This window comes from Mastacembelus armatus, chromosome 5 (assembly GCF_900324485.2).
Source record: "Mastacembelus armatus chromosome 5, fMasArm1.2, whole genome shotgun sequence".
In the NCBI taxonomy this organism is placed as follows: Eukaryota; Metazoa; Chordata; class Actinopteri; order Synbranchiformes; family Mastacembelidae; genus Mastacembelus; species Mastacembelus armatus.
The window spans coordinates 9,537,171-9,558,883 of record NC_046637.1 but is presented as its reverse complement, the minus strand read 5'-3'; the positions used below and the strand labels follow the sequence as shown (position 1 = coordinate 9,558,883).

Here is a 21,713-nt window from a genome sequence, read left to right as displayed (position 1 = left end):
TGAGTATGATTGACGTTAGGTTATCTGTTTTCCGCTTAAAATGCGCCATTAGTACACGTTAAAGTAAATATTGACTTTTCCTCCATCTGTGAAACTGTCTTATAATGAAACCGTGTAAGGGTGCGATTGCGATTTTCTTCTTTGAACACAGAAGCGGGGAAGGAGGAAGGCGGACTGGGTGTTTTAAGTCTTGCCTCCGTGGCCACTGGCCACTCCCTGGTGGTGCCCTGTGGGTTGGGAAATAGCAGGAGGCGGGTGGAGGAGAAGAGACCCCATCATACTCACATTGCGGCTCTAAGCGCTGGGAGGAGAGTACGGTTTGCATGTGGGAGGGTTTTTATTGCTGGGATGTGTGAGGGGGCTGTCAGTGAAGCAGCACATGTGCCCATGTAAACAGGGCAGAAGGTGGAGTCCATCCTCAAGCCAGGCCTGCATCGACCTGACTGTGTTTCTTCAGCCTGGTATCTCTCTTTTTATTCCCTGTACCATTTCCACACAATCAGTCCTGCTCCATTATTACAGCACCTGGCTCCCACTTCCTTGAACTGCAGCCTAAGAAGTATTTCGTATCAGTTAAAGAAGTATAAAAACCACAAAGTCTATTACTAGTTAAGTCATGTATTTGAGGCTTTACTCAAATTCCAACAAAAATCCCATTTAAGATGAAGATAAGATCAACTTTATGCATTCCCACGGGGAAATTCAGAAATTTCAGGATGTCTATCCAGCCATCCATTATCTATACCCACTTATTCCTAACCAGGGTCACAGGGATCTGCTGGAGCCTATCCCAGCTGTTTTTGGGTGAAAGGCAGGGGTACACCCTGGACAGGTCACCAGTCCATCACAGGGCCACATAGAGACAAACAACCTCACACACTCACACTCACTCCTATGGGCAATTTAGAGTCACCAATCAACCTGATATACATGTTTATGGACTGTGAGATGAAACCAGAGTACCTGGAGAAAAGCCATGCAACACTGGGAGAACATGTGAACTCCACACAGAAAGGCCCCTGCATTTACTTTTAATTACTGTTTAATTCAGTAAAATCCATTTAGTGATCCCTTCTTACAACACCTCATCAGTGTTATATTTTACAATTAATTAATAATTACAAACGCAGTATTATGTGTAGTTCTAGTTTTACAGTACAAGTATCCTACTTTATTGACCATTGGATAGAAACTATCATAGCATAATAGTATGTACAATGTTTACCTGCAAACTAACTATTACAATTATAAAATAAGGCAATAACAAAAACAAAGAACACAACAAACATGCAATTATTATATTTTGCACAAGTACAATACACACAATTTTGGAGTGTAAAATGCATTATATTTGCCTCTGAAAAGCAGCATAACAAAAGTACTGTTTGTGATTCAGTGATGAAGAGTAAGAAGTCATAATTCTGCAGAAATAATGCTAATGAATTGCTAATAAAGGGGAAAGTCACTTTCCACTAAGACTATAGCAAATGCAAGTAATCTTTAAAAAAAAAAAAAAAATCACTAATTTAAGTCTTAATTTAGAAGTGCATGCTAGTTAGTATAGTAACGTAAAGTACAGTAAAGTAATAGTAACCACCACATTTATGAAGGCAGACTTGCTGAAGAGCAGCAGCATAAAGTTTATCTGAAAGTTTATGGATTGAAAACTGCTTCATTACAAAGGAACCAGAGAAAATGACTGTCAGCTGCAGAGAGAGAGAGAGAGAGAGAGAGAGAGAGAGGGAGGGAGGGAGGGAGAGAGGCAGGGCTTATGGTTATCATTTGTGTTGTGCAGTCACCCTTTACCTCTGACATTTCCAGCAAGCCGTTTCAGCCTGTCAGCCTTTTGTTTCTGCAGGATGTGTCGCAGCTGCGTCCCACGCTGATCACACTGTTGTATTTCAGATGAGATGCAAAGTCACTTCCTCCAGTCTGCTCCTACGCCGTCCCCTATCTATGATGATCCACGCAAACGCAACCAGACGCATGGCCGGAGCGCTGCAGAGCAAATAACCAGAAACTTGTAATTAGTTTTTTCCCCCTTTTTTTTCTGCATGAATCATAAAAAAAATAAAAAACACAAACCGAAACAGACTGGATGTTGTTTAAGAGTTTGCTGAAGACTGCGGGTAAGTTTCAGATAACTCAAACCTGCAACAACAGGAAGCGAGAGAGAGAGAGAGCGCCACTGACACCGAACTGAAACCTGCGTCTGGGAAGGTAAAGTTGCTTTTATTCTCTGAACTTTCTTTGTTACTTTGCATTTAGAGAAGTTATAAGAATAGACATCCCAAATTTAGCTAAATCCTTATTTAACAGTTGTAGACAACTTATTTAGGGGACAACTATTAGTATTTATAATAATACATTTTATTTGTATAGCGCCTTTAAAAGAAACTTTCTCAAAGCGCTGTACATAATAGGTTACATAGTAGGAAGCATAATAATGTCAAACAAGGGATTTCAATTGTACAAGAGAATAATATGTCACATTGTGCATATGGGTTATGTTATATAATGGAATTTGTAGCCTTATTAATAATCACCAAACATGATGTCTTCCAAAACGTATATTTTCTTTATGATCATCATGAGTATAAATCACTTTTCCTATACGTTTATGTTTTCTAGTCCTCTAAATGATATTTCTCTAAACTAACCAGTTGTTTGATTTGACTAATCTATTAAAATTATGTTTATCCTAGGAAATGTTTGTTTCTTTTGATTTGGGTAGATCACATGGACTTTGTACCTGCTTGTTTATCGCTCCCCATCTCGCATCATTTTCTAACTACTGTAGGCTATACAGTACACCCTCTATATCTGTATACACTGGTGTATGCAGTTTATTAGAACATACTCTGGTATTTTATTACACCAGGGTTTTAATTTGGCTATACACTTTAGATGTTTTATGTTTTTATCTTGGTGCTTTTATGTTGTGTTGATCAGTTTGTGTATTTCATACTGTGGTCCTCAAAAATGACTATTTTATTTAAAATTTTTTTTTTTCTTATTACAGCTGAAACTTGAACTTGGCTTTAAACCCGAATTGATGCAATGTAGTTGTGCTCATTGTTACAAATGAATTTATATGGTGGCCAGATATTTGGCTTTCCACTTAGGTTTTACTTTGTCAGTAAATGTCATGTATGAAAAAGCATTGATCTTTTATTAATTCCACAGTAATACTGTGGACAAAAAGCCTTATTTAAAATGAGTAATAAAGAGACTCTTTTACCAGTTGTAAAGGGCCTGCCTGTCTATGCAAAACACTTTGATTAATTTGTCACTGCCAGTGTGTTTAATGTCACATTGTACCCTACTGTTTCAAAGGCTTATCTACTTGTCAGATTACGGTTTATGAGAAAGCATATTGTTAATAAGCTAAGGCAAAGAACATCAACATTAATGTCATAAAGCAGTTTTAAAATCTATAAATGCAAAACACTTCACAAGAAAAGCGTAACCAGTATTAGCATTCTAAACCAAACATCAGTGAAAACTATAACATATTTTCTGTATTTGATCTTAGGCTCTGACCTTGTAGCTTCAGTCCCGCCATGCTCCCCAGCTGTCTCTGAACTGAGGTAATGGAGAGCCCGTCCTCCACAGTGAGGCGGCGAGCCTGGATCAACAGCAGCCGACAGTGGCCCACTGTGGAGGAACTGGACCTCGAAGGGCCGCTGTGCAACCTCCCATCTGCCTCCATTGCAGACGATGATGTCTTTTCTGATGGTAAGCGTGTGAGTGTGTGGAACATCCTTTCATACATCTGTCCTATATCTACAGTTTATGAAACAAATAATTAATTGATCGGGATGATGCTTAGGATTATGGGGAGTGGGGTTTTGTGATCAATTTATCATCGCTACAATTGGCTCTGTTACATCTACATAATATAAAAGACATGGGCTAATTGAAAAGTGATGCAGATAAAAACTTGGACAGTTTTTTCTTTTAGTAATAGAAAATATATAGGATTTCTTCCATGCAATCAGAGGCTTCAATTTTGCAAAGCAAAATTGGTATATACTAAACAGTATACATGTTTTTTTAACATTAGAGCAAAAGAACCTTTAGAGATATTTATTTACTACTCATAATATTATGTCTTGCACATGTATGACTTCCACAGGATGCTTCACAGGAAAGATTGCAAACTGGCTCCTGGAGTGTGGGTGAGTCACTTTGCTTTATTAATCTTTTTTGTTTACAAGATGATATTTTTTGAATACTGACTCTACCAGACTGAAGGATAGTCTGTCAGTCACTGGAAACTGACAGTTAGTAGAAAGTGGAAACTCTGAAGTGATGTGTTCCAGGAAGACAAGGTGATAAGGTACCCACAGAGCAGTTTTTGCCACAACAGCTTTAGACGACGCATTTATAATGTTTCCATTGGAAAAATAAACATCTTTCAGACTGCTATGACCTGAGTTTGCCCTCAGGAGATCTGCCACTGTTGGGTGCCACAGCAAATAGCTGTCTAGGTCTTGACATGCATACAGACAGCTTTTGATAGCACCAATAATTATGATATAAAATGTTACTGTCAGGATGCAGGTGAAGACACTTTAACCAGTGTTCCAGTCCTGTAGAAGGTACAAGGCTTTACCCTAGGACTTTATGAAACATTTTTTTGTAGTTTAGAGAAACCAAAGTTAAACTAGTAGGTAACAATGGTTCCTTGTTCCTGTTATGAAACTGATTGAAAGAATATTATCAGCACACAGAGACATTCCAATGATAGCTGCAATGGTGGTAGTCAATGAGGAAGTGTGACAGCATCTAACTGGCTCCTTACACTAAGAAAGGCAGTAAAAGGAAAGACAGTATAGTAAGATAGATAGACAGACAGACAGACAGACAGACAGACAGACAGACAGACAGACAGACAGACAGACAGACAGACAGACAGACAGACAGACAGACAGACAGACAGACAGACAGACATACTTTATTCATCCCCCATGGGGGAAATTCAGATTGTCCTGCAGCTCTTATATTAACTTTAACATAGAGATTTCACTATAAAATATAAAATTTGAAAATATAATTAACAGATAAAGGCACTCAGTTAATAACATATAACATAAAATAGCATAACTAACATATCAACAATTACTATTAAACAGTCTAATGGCTCTCATAAATGAATAGTGTGATGGTTTTACAGTGCATTCAGAATGTATTCAGACCCCATTCACTTTTTTCAATTTTGTTATACTACAATTGTTTAAAATAATAATAATTTGTTTTTCATTAATCTACACTCAGTGCCACATAATGACAAAGTAAAAACAGAATTTTAGCAATGAGGTGAAAAGAACTGCCTGCAGAGCTCAGAGACACATTGTTGATAGGCCCAGAGCTGGGGAAGGCTGCACTAAAGGTTCCCAGGAGCACAGTGGCCTCCGTAATACTCAAATTGAAGAAGTTTGGCACAACCAAGATCTGGTCACCCAGCCAAATTGAACAATCATGGGAGAAGGGCTTTAGTAAGAGAGGTGACTGAACGACTCTCAGACTTTGAGGAACAAGATTCTCTTGTCTGATGAAACCAAGATTGAACTGTTTGGCCTCAGTTCTAAACTTTTATATCTGGAGAAAACCAGGCGCCTTATCAGCTGCTCAATGCCATGCCAACAGTGAGGCATGGTGGTGGCAGCATCAAGCTGTGGGGGTGTTTTTCAGCAGCATGGACTGGGATACTGGTCAGGGTTGAGTGAAAGATGAATGGGGCAAAGTACAGAGATAAACTCAATGAAAACCTGTTCTCCAGTGCTCAGAACCTCAGACTGGGCCGAAGGTTCAGCTTCCAACATGACAACAATCCTAAGCATACAGCCAAGATAACACAGGAGTGGCTTAGGGACAACTCTGTGAATGTCTTAGAGTGGCCCAGCCAGAACCCTGATTTGAACCCTGTTGAACATCTCTGGCGAGACCTGAAAATGGCTGACCGAGCTTGAGAGGATTTGCAAAGAAGAATGTCAGAAAATCCCCAAATCCAAGCAAGCTGCAATTGCTGCCAAAGGTGCATCAATTAAGTACTGGGGAAAGGGTCTGAATACTAATGTAAATGTGATGAGTCGGTTTTTCATTTTTAATACATTTACAGACATTTCTAAAATTCTGTTTTCACTGCACTGAGTGTAGATTAATGAGAAAAAAGAATTTAATACTGAATACTTACAAAGTCTGAATACTTTCTGTACACTCTACACGTTCTGAGAACTTGACATGATAAATACCAAATGGGTTTGGAGGTGTTAACTGTAATCTTACTCAGCATACGCACATTTGTACAGGAGGAAGTTGACAGACACCAGCCGCCTGAGGAGAGCTGATTAGAGAGTAATTCTCACTGCATATATGTCAGATAGCGTGCGAACGCAGGAACTTTTTTGATAGCAGCATGCATAAAAACAGATATTTGTGCATTTGTGTGTGCGCAATAAATATTTGAATGTGTCTTACAGATCAGAGGCCCGCTCAGAGAACAGTGGCCAGCTGAGTTTTGGTGAGTATGAACTGAAACAAAGCTTTGTCACGGAGACGAATTTGTAATTTAATTTAGAAATCTGTGGTGCACTTATATCATTTACTGCTGTTTTTGTGCTTTCAACTCGGTCCGTGCACATCTGCATTGGTGAAGGATGCATTACTGCAATATATAAATACACCATTACTGTGTGGAATTGAAACTGACACTTTAAGTGCTGTAGAAGTGTTATTAGCAAAATGCACCTAAAGTATCTAAAGTAAACGAGCTTATGTTTCAGAACATCAGCCCCTGTGAGCATTATATTAATGCATAATATATTATTGGCTTGTTAGTAGCATTTTCTGTATGTAGTAGTAGTTGGATTTATTCTGTTGCGTAGTTTAACCTTTAATAGTGTATCATATTGGTGATACAAAGTTTGTCATATATTTTGTATGTGAGCTCAGTTAGTATATAAAGTTGTCAAATAAATGTAGTTTAAAAAGTACAGTACTGTAGCATAAATGTGGAAGAGAAAAGGTATCAAACGGCATGAAATGATGTTACTCAAGTAAAGTAAATGTGCCTCCGATGTATAAGTACAGCACTTCAGTAAATGTACTTGGTTAATTTCCATACTCTCAGATATGAATATATGTGTGCGCAACCATTAATGATTTTGTGTCCTTTCTGCAGAGTCTGTGCTCAAAGCCAACAACTTTGATGATGACCTGAGTCTTGGTGCTGATGGTAATACAGTAAATGCACAACTACCCACCGACACACAAACACGCACACACACACACCAAGTATTGTTTCAGAATGGGAAGTATTTTGCATAGAATGTGCCTTTTAGTTAAATATGCAAATGTTAATACTCATAAAAGGTCTTTGTTTTTTTAATATATGTATATTTTTTTATGAATGCTACTAAAAGCACAACTATTTAGCCTCATCAGGGTCACACATACCGTACTTACATCAGAGAAGAAAATTAGTTGTTATTGTAAGGACAAAGTAACTGTTTATTTTAAAATCTAAATGACAAAACTAAAATGTATTTAATGTAATAGCAATACTCTTTTTATATAAGTTTACCTTTACATAAACAATGACAATCATGAAATGATTTGATCTCTGGGTGATAACCTGCTAAAAGTTGACAGCTGTTTAACTGGCTGCAAAGTGATGCTGGGTGCACAAGTGCTGTGATGTAAATCCAGATTCATATCACAGTAACCTAGCAAACACACACACACATGCACGCACACACACACACATACTGAATTTGGATAGAGGCAGTTTTGCAAATTACCTATGGAACCTGCATCCAGATGCAAAGCAACAAATTCATTTTTCATTATTTGTTTCAGCTTCTGCATTAAACGATGAAGATATTATATCTGAAGCTGGGTGAGTAGAAACTGTAATTTTCTGTTTGCAGCATCAGTGAAACAGCAATAGGAAACAATGAGTACTATTACTTTAGTGAATATTAGCTAATAATTATCCAATTTCCTATTTTCCACCAAATGCAGTTCTTTTAGGTTAGAAATTGTCATCTCTCATAATGCAGTCAGATCTAGAGACATATGAGTGTTCTTACTGGTATTTCGTCAGATCCTGTTCACACCCCTGCACACTGGCCAGCTTTCTACTGAAATGTTGCAGATGTGTAAACAAGTTTGATTTATCACTTGGTGAAGTACTTATAGGAGAATATATATAAGGCATGAGAGTTTCTGAATTTACTACATCAATACTAAATAAATCTTTATTTGTTTATTTATTTATTTTTGGACTGCTGAAAATGACAGCTCACATTTGTCCTCCAAACAACACAGCGGACTCACTAGCAGGTCAGTATTCAACCTCTTCTTTATCTTAAAGTGAATAGTGAACAACTCATAATCAAGTCATTTTTATAACAAATTTTCTACAGAGGATGTTTTTAAATTTTCAAATGACATCCATAAGGATAACCACATGTTTTGTATAAATGATAAGACTGATGCTTAAGGTTACTTTATCATTACTATCTTCTATCACGTTTTGCCCACAGTACCCCTCGTTCTGCTCTATATCTGCCGTCACTGAACTTGGGCCACAGCATGGCCTCCAGCTGCCTCTCTTCTTCCACCTGTAAAACCACATCAACGTGAGGCTTCAGTGCTAGTTTAAAAATTATTATTCTGAAGGTCTGACAACCCTGTTTTTTTGTCTTAAATGACCTGTTTGAAAAGATGCAGCTATCTAAGCCAGTTTCCCCACATTATTTCTTTTTTCATGCTTACTACTACCTGAAATGCAGTAGCCTATATACCGTATTATTCTATCTATTCTATTTAACCCTATTTAATCCTTATTGTATTGTTTCAGTGTTTTCACACTAACTTTATTTTAAAAATGTTCTACTTACTTCAATACCAATTTTCTCTCTTCCTGTGCACCAGTATATCAGAGGTTCTGCAGATGTGTTCAGAGGATGCAGAGGAGACACTGTACGACCTGGGTTTTGGCTGCGATGAGCCACAGGTCACTGTTCGCATCCCTTCTCGCTTCTTAACCTTCCCCTCTAATGCTAATGGCATCAACTTCCGCCTCTTCCTGGACTCACAGATACGCAGGATACGAGAGGAAGACCCCAGCCTCTCTCTTGCTAGTAAGACCATGGAATTATTAAATCTTTCTGCCATAACTTTGTCATGTGAATTGTTTAATATCTTTAATGCATGATGAGGTGAAATAAGTCTAAAATGTAACGCATAAGATCCACATGCCTTTATTAATTTACATTTGATTCTTTACACAGGTCGTTTCAGACAAGTCCAGGTGCTCACAGCAATGGCCAACGCTTTCTACTCCCTCTATTCGCATGTATCCCGGACCCCTCTTCAGAAACTGGCCACACCAGAATTTACCTTCTCATCTCCAGTGGAGAGGATGGAGCGCTTCAGGAGCAGCATTCGCAGCGAACCACGTTCTCCGGTTGACAGGCTGAAGGACACTGTTTCCAAGATGTGCCTCTATACAGGCTCTCCTCGTGGGTCAGAATCCACCTCTCCGCAGCCCTCCCCCAGGAAAAGGGCCAGTTTGCCTGATGTTGTGTGTATACTCCACGACAAGGTCAAACATGGAGCAACTAAGAAACTGGAATTAGAGAAATATGATTTAAGTAAACCAACAGTGAAAGCTAGGTTAGTCACAGACAGTGATCAGTCCTGTGGTGGTGGGAAAAAAGGGCAAACAGAGCAGACTGTGGTGGACACAGACATTCTTCAGAATGGAAATAAAATCTGTCAAAATGAGATGCAAAGCGGTAAACACAGAGAAAATGCAGATGCTGCTTGAAAACAGTGTCAAACCAACAGATCCTGCCAGCTGCACTCACAGTACCAGGACATCTTTAGCATCATCATTGTCAGGAGAAAGTGTAATAGAAGCACAGTCTTTTTCATGTCAGCCAAAGCTGGACTCATGTTCAACTCAAAGTGACACAAGGACAGCTGATCTGAAACCAGTTTCCAAGGTTACACATGATCTAATCTGTCCACAGATAGCCGAGAGTGTACACCAGGAGCTTTTCTGCTGTCAACACACACACAGTCTGAAAACAAACACTTTGCTTCACATCTCCTCTGAGGCAGAAAGCATAGATACATCATGTCCTGGATCACACACACCCCATATGCAAACCCCTACCTCTAAGCTTAATCAGGACACATGTACCAATGAAGCTTCCTCTTCAAGGGAAGCCAGACAGGCAGATGCATTCAGCTCCCTTTCTGTCCTGGCCCCCAGTGGCTGCTATACCCAGTACCGCATCACTGTGACAGGCTGGGAGGGCGACAATGCATCTTCCTGTTCTTCAACTATCCCACCTGTGCAGACATGCGGGGAGTCATTTAAGGAAGGTATAAGCCAGTTCCTGGATCCATCAGCACATCAGGGCCTGGGGCACTTCTCCGATAACCTACGACAGGTTAATTCTTTTGAACTGGAAGAGGTACGGTAACAGATGTACTACACATGCCCAGTCTGTTTGAGTGATTGGAAATAGATATTTTTGTTTGATAATTAAAGGAAAGGTGCACCGTTTCTCCAGATACAAAACACAACATTTCACAAAGTATTTCATGAATATGTTTACATACATACAAAGTTTAACTTATCTTATAGTCTAACACAATGGGCAATGATGATGATAGATGCTAAACCTTGATTGTGCATTTGCTTCTTCAGTATTCAAGAGTTAAACCATATGTTTTTTTTCTCTCAATAGGTGCACAGTGCAGGAGAGGAGGATTTTGGACAATCTGAAACTACAAGAACATTGTTGTGCACAAAACAATACAAAGGTACAGGGTATTTATATTTCTGTGTGCTTTTTGCATCAATATGGAAAACCATATAATTAATTACAACTTGCTTGGGTACACTGTGGTCATGGTCTAAGCAATTGCTGTTTTGTGTAACTTCAGTGACAAAAGGGAGTTTTCACCAGTTTTCTAATGGTTATAAATGTGTGACAATTCTCTTAACTGCTATTGTAACCAGGGTGTAGAGAAGACACTGTGAGTGTGAGAAATATATGGTTTAGAAAGCTGTATGTAGAAAAGGGTAGACGTGTTGACCATGAAGCAAATTTATCAGGAAAGGGAAGTTTCAGACTGACAGGCACATGAGTATATACAGGTTGCTATGCAGGTGTATTGTACTGTCACTTTGAACATACTGTGCCATTGTGCGTCAATTCAGGTCAAACTGCAGCTGTATTTGTGCAGTGCCATACAGCGCATGGAGTTTGTACCTCACTGTACTTGTGTCCTCGTGTAGGTGAAGTAGTCCGGGGTGACAGCATACAGTCAGACAGCAGCGGCTATGCAGACGAAGAAGTCAGCCCCTCATCAGACAGACATGGCAGATGACAGAGACCCCGTGGACAACATTCAAATAATTTTCTCATCTGTGGACCTTTTCCTCCTCTTGCACTAAGATTTGTGTTCGTACGACTAATGATTTTGGAAGTGCCTGCAACAGATCAAAATGTCATGGTACAGAAGAGACTTGGTCATATGCAAAAAATATATATATTTCACCCCAATGCTAATACTGGATACAGGATATTACAAATAAGTACACATGAAGCTGTTCAAAGGTTTTGATGAAATAACATGTAGATCATATTTGAGTAGATTGGGAAGTCAAACTGGTGCGGCAGCATATTTATATTTATGAAAACAACAGTTTGCAGTAAACTTTACAAAAATGCTTTATTGGAACATTTAGTTCATTGATTTTTTTTTTTTTTACTATCATCACAAAGACATTATCACAAGTTTTCAAATGTCAGTACCTAAAATTCACTAAAAACCTCAATATTTTAGGAACCAGTGGGAGTTGATGTACAGAAATATGGTCAGTTTGCATTGTGCAAAGGACATTTTCTTTAAATAGTGCAAACCCATTTACTATTTTCAATACTTATGTCAGCTGAGTGTAGTATTGAAGTATTTAAGAATTAAGAAGCATTGAAACATCACTTAAGAATATGTTGTAGGTTTATTTGTCTGGTCTATGATATTTAAAGTCAAATAAAGTCAAAGGTAAAGTTCTTCTTAATCATCTATTAATTACAGCGAAATGCTTAATAAGAAGACTCAGTGTATGTCTTGTAGCCCAAAGAGGAAGCCTTTTTTTTTTTTCTTACACAGAAGCTACTAATGTGTTAGGTGTTTCTAAAATGTTCAAATACGACATGGGGAATTTCAAACTAAACATGATTTTTAAAAAAGGGGGAAATATGTCAAGGCTGAACATTACATCACAGAGGCAAATGGTTCAAATTTCCATACAACAAAAAGCCACATTTTCAAGACTCATACAAACCCATCTTTAGAAGAGTTAGTCTTTTAAAGTTATAATTATAATTATACTCTGGTAATTATTCAGCAAAGTCTCTTTCGCGCCACATTTCATCAGCATGGCTGGAATTTTACACCCAAAACAGTGGTTATTAAACAAAGCACCAATAATTGATTCCACAACCCGATTTTGAAAAACCCCTTTCGCACCATTTCTTGGATTAAAATTTATCTTCATCTATTTTGGAACTCATGACAAAGACACCAGTTAAAGTTTAAGACTTTTCTAACTTTGCATTTTAGGAAAATATGCTGTGTATGGATAACAAGAAAACAAACAATAAAAAGGCATTTTAAAATAATTCGGGGCCAATATGCAAAACGTCAAGGGAGCATATATAGCAGGTTGAGGTAATTCATGTTATTTCAGCTCATTACAAAAGTGCCTTCATCGTCCAAAGTGGAAATTTATCGTGGCATTGTATGGTGGTGAGTTCAAGTCTATGAGGAGGAAAATGACATCACTTCCCTCCAGCCATGATTTTGAGGTACTGCAATGCATTGTGGGCTGCGTTGGCTCGAGCGCCATCTATGCTCGGTGCAAAGCCGTGGCACACTGTGACCGGCTGTGTGGACAGCTCCACTAGACACTGGCAAAGACCGCTCAGACTGCGTTCCTCTGAAACAAGAAAGAACAAGAACGTGAGAAACTATTGAGTCCAAAATCTTGGTTTCCTTTTGCCTATCGTTTGCTTCAGCAGCAGAATTGAACTAGATTTTGACTACAACAGGTCATCATCACCAACCATTGATACTCTGAACAGTAGGTGATGATGCATCTCAGTGCCATTTCACCGACATCCACCATGCTAGCATGCAGCCGGTCATTTCCAAATTCAAATGCAACTGTTAGTGAACTCACCTAGATCCAGGTAACTAATGTCAAAGCGCTGCTCAGCAGACAGGTCACTTAGCAAAGAGCAGAAGTTGGAGTCAGAGGGGATTCCCAGAGGGTGGCTGCGGAGCTGAAGGATTTTCTCTCCAGCAGAGTTACGGAGGGAATCCCACGTGCAGCTGAAGCCTTTACTTTTGCCAGTTTCAGCTCTGCCCCCCATGTGCTGTGTGTGCCAGAGAGATGAAGTTCATAACAGTTAAACACTGCCAGCAAGACTTTTGAGTCCAAAAAGGACTAATGGTACATCTGGTGCACAACCTATGCATAACATGTGTGAATAAGAAAAACATTATTTAATGTAAATCCCCTATTTGCCTATTAAGGGAACATATAAAGTACTTGGGTTTCAGTTACATGTTATGCAGTGTTCCACTATTTTCTGAAGGTTTATTTCTTTTTGTTTCTCACCATAGCAAACGTGTCATCTTCTGTGTCAGCATCATTGCTGGTCCTCAGGTCTACTGGGACGTCATGTATACGAGATAACATCTTAGCTGCTGCGTTTCTCTTGGCCAGCTTCTTGGATGTACCACTTCCTGGAAAGGAACAGGAAATTACAAGTAATGTTACACAAGTAATGATCACAGAGTGCTGATAAGTCTAACTTAATAATTACCACAGCCTTAGATAAGTATTACCAACCGAAGTGTTTGCTCCTCTTACAGACAGCAATGCAATGCTCCTCTTGTAATGCAATGGGACTGTAATATTTGCATCTATTAGAGGCAAATGTTAGCTGTAAGTAGTAAGTAAGTCAACCAACTTAATCTGGTATTTTTGTTTTCACAGCAGGTTAGAAAAATGTAAACATAATGAGAAGTGGACTTGATCTACACCAGGGAATCACACCTGCGCACACACGCGCGCGCGCGCACACACACACACACACACACACACACACACACACACACACACACACAGCATACCCACAACGCACGCATGTCCAGAGAATCAAACATTTTGCATTTTACCAATTTCCACAAATCTCTCAACTCTGCAGGTCATGGTGAACTCTTTGCGATGTGCTGGACCAGACTCCTGGGTGACTGTGTACTCTGGCAAACGCCATCCTTTCTGCACCACCAATTCCTGAGAATACAGACAAATTTTATTTAAAACAACAAAAAAACAAAAAGGCATGAAACGTAAAATATAGACATATTGTTAATAATACAAACTGAAGGAAGCACTAATTAAACACTGCACCTATTACAGTTAAACAACTAAACAGAACGTTAACTACAATAGTTTTTTTTTTTAGTTGAATCACCTGCAGAGCCCCCACGGGGTTACATTCAGACTGCTGAGAACTGCCTGAGGTCTTCATCTCTGACTGGGAGCTGTAAAGAAGATGAAATAAAACAACCTTAGAATAAAACCACAGAAACCTCTTGCATTTGATCAATGTTGAGACATTTTACTTATTAGCCAGGTGTTGTCTGTCTTATGACAAACCAATAAATATACACAGCATTCTGAGATGCTACACTGTACTGGCTAACAGTTGAAGCAAAATCCACAGATTTTTTTCCAATGTAGCATTTTAACTATGGAATAAACAGAAATGCAAAAAAACAAACAAAAAAACAAAAACAAAAAATAGCAAACTGACTTGTCTCCATCAGTAGATATGTCAACCCCAATAAATCCGTCTACGCCAACGCCAACGCCAACACCAACGCCAACGCCAACACCAACACCAACACCAACCCCAGCAGGACCTCCAAGGCCTCCCTTAAGCATCTTCAGAGCAGCCTCAGCTGCTTTGTGCTTGGCTGCCTTCTTACTGGGCCCTTGGCCGGTGCAGCTGATCTCTCCAACGGAGACACGGAACGTGAAGTTGGGCTGGTGGGCCTGTCCCTCGGCCTTCAGCAGGTCATACACTGGGGTCTTGCCTATCCGCGTTCCATACTCCTGCAGCAGACTGATGGGGGTCTTTCCGGGATTCACAGCCAGCATTTGATCAATACTAAATGAAAAAAAAAAAAAAAAACACATAAACATAAGATAGTTGAGTATTGACTACAGCATGTTAGAGAAAATTACAAGAAGCAGTGTCACAATTATAGACCTTCACACAACTATAACTCAAATGTGTGTTTATGCCCTTTTGTTTACTGTGACATGTTTCCTGCCACTATGGGTTCCTCTGTGGCCCGCCGACACACACAGACACGTTAATGACAGTTCAAAAGTCCTTTTATTTAAATTCAGGAAGATAGGTTTTCCTTCTCACTCTTGGCAGCTTATTTCTCCAGCTGCCCAGCAGTTTGTTCCCCCACAGCCACTCTTTCTCGTGCAGAAGCTCGTTTCCATCTCCAGAGCTCTTTCCTTACTGAGAGCTCTCCTGCTTTGCTTCCCACTTGTTGTCTGCTCACTCAGATTAATGCCCGTTGATCCCTGGCTGCTGGTTTCTCCCACCACAGAGCCAGGTCATCAGAGGGTAATGAGTCCCAGACGCAACAATTAACTCCCAGGATGCCCTTCACCTCCATATTTCCTATGACTATATTCTTTGTAACGATAAAAGGAATCCACTAAAATTGAAACTTACCTAAATCCCAGGTCAGTTCATCTAAATTACAAACGATTTTGAATGCTTCTAACTTGTGACTCTTCACAAACATTGTCCAAGCTACACAAATTCAAAAACCCTCATTGTGAAGTTGAACCCATCTCCAAATAACCACTAAACCTGCACAAAGAAACTAACTTTATGAGGGCAAAGTGGTTTGCACACGTCTGTAAACACAGGGTGACAGGATGCAACAGTTTGCTAGACTACAATTATAATTATAACAGAGAATTGCTTAGAGCTTGGACTTCTTCCTGATCTCTAGAAACGTAAACTTTTAAAAATGTACAATATATTTATACAGCTACATATATGACGACAGAGCAGTGTCTCACAGCACCTGTAGGTCTCTAGGTCTCTCCAGCTTCGCTAATACTACTACAAATAACAATAATAACAATTATAATACTTCTAATAATGATAACTATAAATATATTAATGATAATGAACAACCCAATTTTCCACACCGACCCCAGCCAGCTAGCTACAGCGCTATTTTAGCTTAGCTTCACCTGGAGCACCCGGAGTTTCTCTTCCAGCTGTCCGATGCTGTCTCGTCGTTCATTCCCTATTTCACACAGACAGAGCCGGTCTGTTTCGGATGGCAAATCCCCCCCAACCAAAGCGGACACTGTGCTTTCATTAGACGGTATTTTTCCAGACAGATGTTCAGATAAGGACGTGAAGAGCAAAGCAGCTCCCCAATTCCGACAGAAAAAACCCAAGTCCATTTAGGAGCACAGATATGACGTAGGATGGAGCTCGAATTCTCATTGGTCCGATAAAAATGTGGGTCACTTCGTTTTCTACACCGGGAAACACCGGGAAACACGAGGCAGAAAGTACAAATTGCCGCTCCCGTGTAACCTAATACACTTAAGACACTAGTGATATTAAAAAGTGCCACTGTCATAATGTTGAGGTAACTTATTCATACAGAGGTAACTTATACATAATATATAGCTTCAGCTAAAAATGTAATGTACAAAATGTACAGTTGCTGCTGCAGTGTACCAAACAGTACCACAAAAATAGAAGTGCCAGTTTTGTTTTGTAACCTAATCCTGGTTTTCTTCAGCGTGTGAGTAAGTAATCCTCCCACAGCTGAAATAGGAGACTCCTTAGTTTTCATAAAATTACAGACTAGAGCATTTCAAGAGCATTTACCACTTTTTCTTGCACTCCGAGTCTGTAAAATCGTTTGTTATAACTAAAGTGAGCCAGAAGAGGGCGACAGTCAGTCAGTGATCTGCCCAGCTGACCATCCTCTGCTTTGGGCCCTTGGGTTGCCTGTCACCTGTCATCTACACTATTTCCTAGCATAGAAACATGGGAAATGTGAGTAGTTAAAAGTGGTGGACTGGAGTGAGTCTACTCAAAGTTCAACAAAACCAAATGATTAAAAATACTAAATAAATACATATATACATACATATGACAGTTCCAGGTGTAAACAACAGTCTGAGTCAAAGTGGTGCAGTCCAGTGTAAAAACAAAAGCTCAGCCAATAAGCCAACATGCTGAAAACAGCCCTATCTAGTCTATTAGACTATTTGCTCTGACTAAACTTTGAACTTGGAGCATGTGTGGTATATAGAGATGCTTAAGCAAAAAACATTACAGACAGCTCTACTAATGTGGGTTCAGTGTCTCTGTTTAGTTTCAGTCCCTGGGTGAATACCCACAGGAATCATGCAGACCCTTAAAATCTTTTGAACCCACAAGTTCAGAACCTCTTGCCTAACCGATGTAGCAGCACTTCCATAAAATATTTTTCCACCTTTCTATCATTGACTTTATATCTGTGGCCGGACAATTAATCCCATGATGGTTTGCTCGTAAACCCCTGCTGGCCACTGGAGCTTGGATTGTGATGGCTTCATTCATTGGCATCAGTGTGTCAGTGCGGATGAGCGCATTTTGCCAAATGCAACACAAAGTGAACAGGCAATGACAATGAGTAAACTTGACTCCCGTTTGAAATCCCAAACCTACAATCAAAGCCCCATGATTTATCTGTGACCAGAGAATACCCCTCCTGCTCATTATTCATACTTAAAGCGTTAATATGCCTTGTTCTCCAGGCTTGTATTTGTCAGTGGAAGGACCTAATTTATTGACCTATAATGTGATAATGTAATAGTGTTCTTATTATTGAGCCAGAGGTTAAATTACTGATTGATTGAGATCAGAAATGAATAGCCTTAGCAGTTACAATATACTTCATCAAAAATATATGCACACATAGACACTTAAATCCACAAACACACTTTCCTTTTCCCTGTCTTGGCTTGGTGCACGTGTGGTTCACTGTTTGCCAAAATCATCACTAGATATCTTCAAGCATGGCGCTGTATGAATGCTCTTTTTCCCTCCTTCCACAGTATGATGTGTTTCCTTTTTTGTGTGTGTTTTGATCCCTCTCTTGCGGCCAAGCTGTGCTGTGGTGAAGCGCGGGTTCGAGTGGCGCTCCTGTGTTATTTTTGGCAGCAGCAGTGGTTGGTGGCTGTTGAGGAGAGGGGAGACAGAAGGGGGATATCTAGAAGCCCAAAACCGAGGCTGTTTAAGGGATTTCTGTCTGAAGGAATTGCTTTGTAATGATCAGAGGCTCATTAGGGATGTGTGCGTGTGTGCAGCCATGCATGAATACACATACACAGAAAAAGGCTGGCATGCACATTTGTTCATTTGACACTTCACAAACACGTCATATACACGTTCCCATTTACAGACCACACAGTCAGAGTTGCTAAATTGTTTAACATGTGAAGTGCTTATTTTATAGAATCAATGCCATCCAGTGTATAATGAAACCTGCATTTATATCTTTATATATGTGTCCTTATTTATTTTTACTCTGCTTCTGTTTCTTGTCCAATTCTTTGTTAATGCTCTCTCTCTCGCTTTCTCTCTCTCTCTCTATCTCTCTCTCTCCTATTTGGGAGTCAGTCTGAGACTATGTTCAGACAACATGCAGTGTCAGACATTCACGCTCCTCCCTCTACGCTTCTGAAAACACCATTTGAAAAAGATTTTCTCAAACTCTATTCTTGGCCACAGATCAAGAGAACATTATTGCTCTATTTTATTTATTTATATACTGTGGTGGTAGTGTGTGTGAATGTATGCGTGCATGTATGGCTGTTTGTGTGTGTGAGTATGTGCGGGTGAGTGATATGTAATTGTGTATGTGTGTGTGTGTTAGCCCACAAAGATATTTCAATTTCTTCAGAATATTAAATAAACATGCAGCAGCAGCTTCAGTGAAGCGCTGCCTGCCAGTGGGTTTTGGGTTGGATGGGTGGCGGTGCTGGTGGTGAAGAGGGAGAGGGGGTTTGTGGCCGTGGCTCTCGGGGGGTGAGGCAGCTCATGGTCAGGGCCCCCGCCGGACACACTGGCGCCTCGCGCTGGAGGACTTCTGAACCACCACACTCCTCCACCAAAACCCTGCCAACCCTGGCTCCCTGCTCCTGCTTCCAACCCAAATCACTCAGCCTTCTTTCTGCATTTTACTCTCTCTCTCTCTCTGTCTGTATCGCTGTCTCTCTCTCTCCTCCCTCCTTCCTCTCTGACTCTTTTTCCTTCTACAGTTTCCTCATTCAGTTGATCCAAAGCCAGATTCATTTGCTATTTGGCTGCCTTCTCGTTTCTCACTTACCACTATACTTTTAGTGGCAGGTCTCTCTGATTGTGCTTTCTCTACCTCTTCTCCTTAGGGTTTTGTGTTTTTACATATTCACCAGTTCTTCTCTTTCAAATCCCTTCACTTTAAATGTTCCAAGGAAGTATTTAGTGGCTTGAACTTAAAAAAAGCAAACAAGAATGGTTTGGGCTGTATGTAAGTCAGAATGCCATCACGATAGTAAGCATTTTCAAAAGGAAAGAACAGTTTATGGGTACTCTAGATACTCGTAAGAGCATTAGGTTATAATGGGCCATCAATTTTCTAAGTGTTTTTCCAACCGCCTCCAAGAGATATAGGGATATTCCACTTGTCAATAAAAAATGTCCACTAATGTCAAAATCATATAAACCATGCCAGCTCTAGAGCACATTAACCACTCTAAATTTGTATTTAAAATCAATCCTTACATCGATGTTACAGGATGAGAAATACTTGAGATAAAGTGCAAACATGAACTTTACTCAGGCCTTTTTAAAAAAAAAAAAAAAAACTCCTGTCTGCACCTACTGTTGTGTATAATTGAATTATGGATGTCAAACATCTTCAGTAGAGTGGATATGTCTTTACGTGTCAAACGCACAATTTTCTTAACTTAATTTTCCCCTGGAAGCAATTTGTCATCCGGAGGCCATTAAATGGGAAGCATATTATCTTTTTAAAGGGGCACAGAGTCACCCACAACCCTCCCACAGTTCCTATAAACAAAATAGCCTCATTTAGTGGCACATTTGGTGCAGTGGGCAGCAAGGGAGGACACCCTTTAAACTTTAAAGGTAGTTCTCAGGGCTAGAAAAGGCTGTGACATTGTATGATTAGAGTTGGAAATATGAAAAGCATTCCAAGTTTGATGATGAAAGGCACGTGGCCTGCTGTTTTTTTTTTTTTTTTTTGTTTTTTTGCCAAAAGTGAGGGTGGTCTAACCTCCATCACCAGAGTAATAATGACTCATATAGTGATGTAAGGAGAGATTGGATGAGGTGTAGCAAGCTACAGCATTGTTGCATCAGCTGGACGCAGAGGTTACTGACACACTGGGAAGTGAATTTATTGAAAGAATGAAGAAAAAAACACAGGGATACTTGATGATGGAGGCACCTTTAAGTTAACACGATGCTGCTTCCTCTGCTGACATGCAAATTGGATTTTTATGGATTTAAATAAGACTTAACATACAGTACATTTTCACCTCTTGCCCTTCCTTATCTGTTAAGTGTTCCTCTTCAACCTTTGTTTCATTTGCCCTGACCTCTTCTGTTCCCTGGGTCATGTTATGGTTCACTCAGGTCAGTTTACCTTTCCCCTTTGTATAAAAGTCTTATCATGCTTTTACTTAAGGCCTGACCGCTGAGCCTCTGGGCGTACTGACATTCTTTTCCCTTTCTCCCCCGACTCTGCCACAGAGGCCCAGTCATGCCTGCAGACACCTGCGCTTTTGTCCTGCCTAATTCCCCCAACCTGCGCACACTGGCAGAGTAGTAGTAGGCACCTGTGCCTGTGGCTATGTCAGAGCACCATCCATTGTCTTACCTGGTTATTCAGTTTGGACCAGACAATAGCAGGAAAAGGAGGTGCATTAGAATTTTCTTCAACACATCAAAATGATTCACTCTCTCAATTTAAAAAACTGGAATCTGAGTCTCTCAGAAATTTAAAACTAAAACTGCCTTGAGTAATTCATTAAATATAAGTTTATCTAGCTCATCAAGTCTTATGACTTAACTAAACACTGAGTTGAGTGAATGTTTATTTCTTCGTGTTAGTTAGGTTTGAAATGGGCTGTATGATTGCTTAAACAGGTGTGTCTGGGATCCTCTGGTATAACCTTTTCAGTCCTAATAAGACTGCAGGGACTTGATTTTGTAAATAGAGTACAGGGACTCGAGTGGGCAAACCATATGGAACAGATTGCCCGGCTTCTGCTTTTGCCGCTATGTGTCACTGCACGTATATTTTCTTTTATGAACTTATTTGAAGAAACACTTAATGTTTCCTGGCTTTCTAAATAAAAGAAGTAAAAATAAAGTTAAGGCTACAGTATGCCACCACCGCTGCGGAAGGAGTGTTATTTTAAAAATGCAGAAAATACCAGTAACAGCAGAGGTTTTAAAAGCCACTGACCATCTTCTTAACCCCCCACCCTCACT

At 39.8% G+C, this 21,713-nt stretch overlaps 2 protein-coding genes across 3 annotated transcripts; one reads left to right on the top strand and one right to left on the bottom strand.

Moving 5' to 3' along the window:
• Window positions 1–1,806: 1,806 nt before the first annotated feature.
• Window positions 1,807–11,761, top strand: LOC113130977 (protein ITPRID2). Its single transcript, XM_074933672.1, is given in 13 exon segments — window positions 1,807–2,220; window positions 3,536–3,738; window positions 4,139–4,181; window positions 6,486–6,526; window positions 7,187–7,240; window positions 7,864–7,903; window positions 8,308–8,349; window positions 8,553–8,648; window positions 8,944–9,152; window positions 9,303–9,837; window positions 9,839–10,496; window positions 10,773–10,848; window positions 11,327–11,761. Coding segments are annotated over 12 exon segments (2,031 nt in total). The 5' UTR covers window positions 1,807–2,220; window positions 3,536–3,593; the 3' UTR covers window positions 11,419–11,761.
• Window positions 11,762–11,888: 127 nt separating this feature from the next.
• tarbp2 (TAR (HIV) RNA binding protein 2) lies at window positions 11,889–16,621 on the bottom strand. Of its 2 annotated transcripts, XM_026307989.2 has the most exons (7): window positions 16,397–16,621; window positions 14,922–15,278; window positions 14,580–14,649; window positions 14,281–14,398; window positions 13,718–13,845; window positions 13,277–13,472; window positions 11,889–13,033 (listed from the first exon to the last, which is right to left on the bottom strand). In XM_026307989.2, the coding sequence occupies exons 1-7, from the start codon at window positions 16,447–16,449 to the stop codon at window positions 12,876–12,878; spliced, it is 1,080 nt and encodes a 359-aa protein (XP_026163774.1). In that variant the 5' UTR covers window positions 16,450–16,621; the 3' UTR covers window positions 11,889–12,875. The 2 variants fall into 2 exon arrangements, with proteins under 2 accessions (XP_026163774.1, XP_026163776.1); XM_026307991.2 differs by lacking the exon at window positions 16,397–16,621 and having other exon boundaries at window positions 11,892–13,033; window positions 15,097–15,171.
• Between the last annotated feature and the right edge of the window lie 5,092 nt (window positions 16,622–21,713).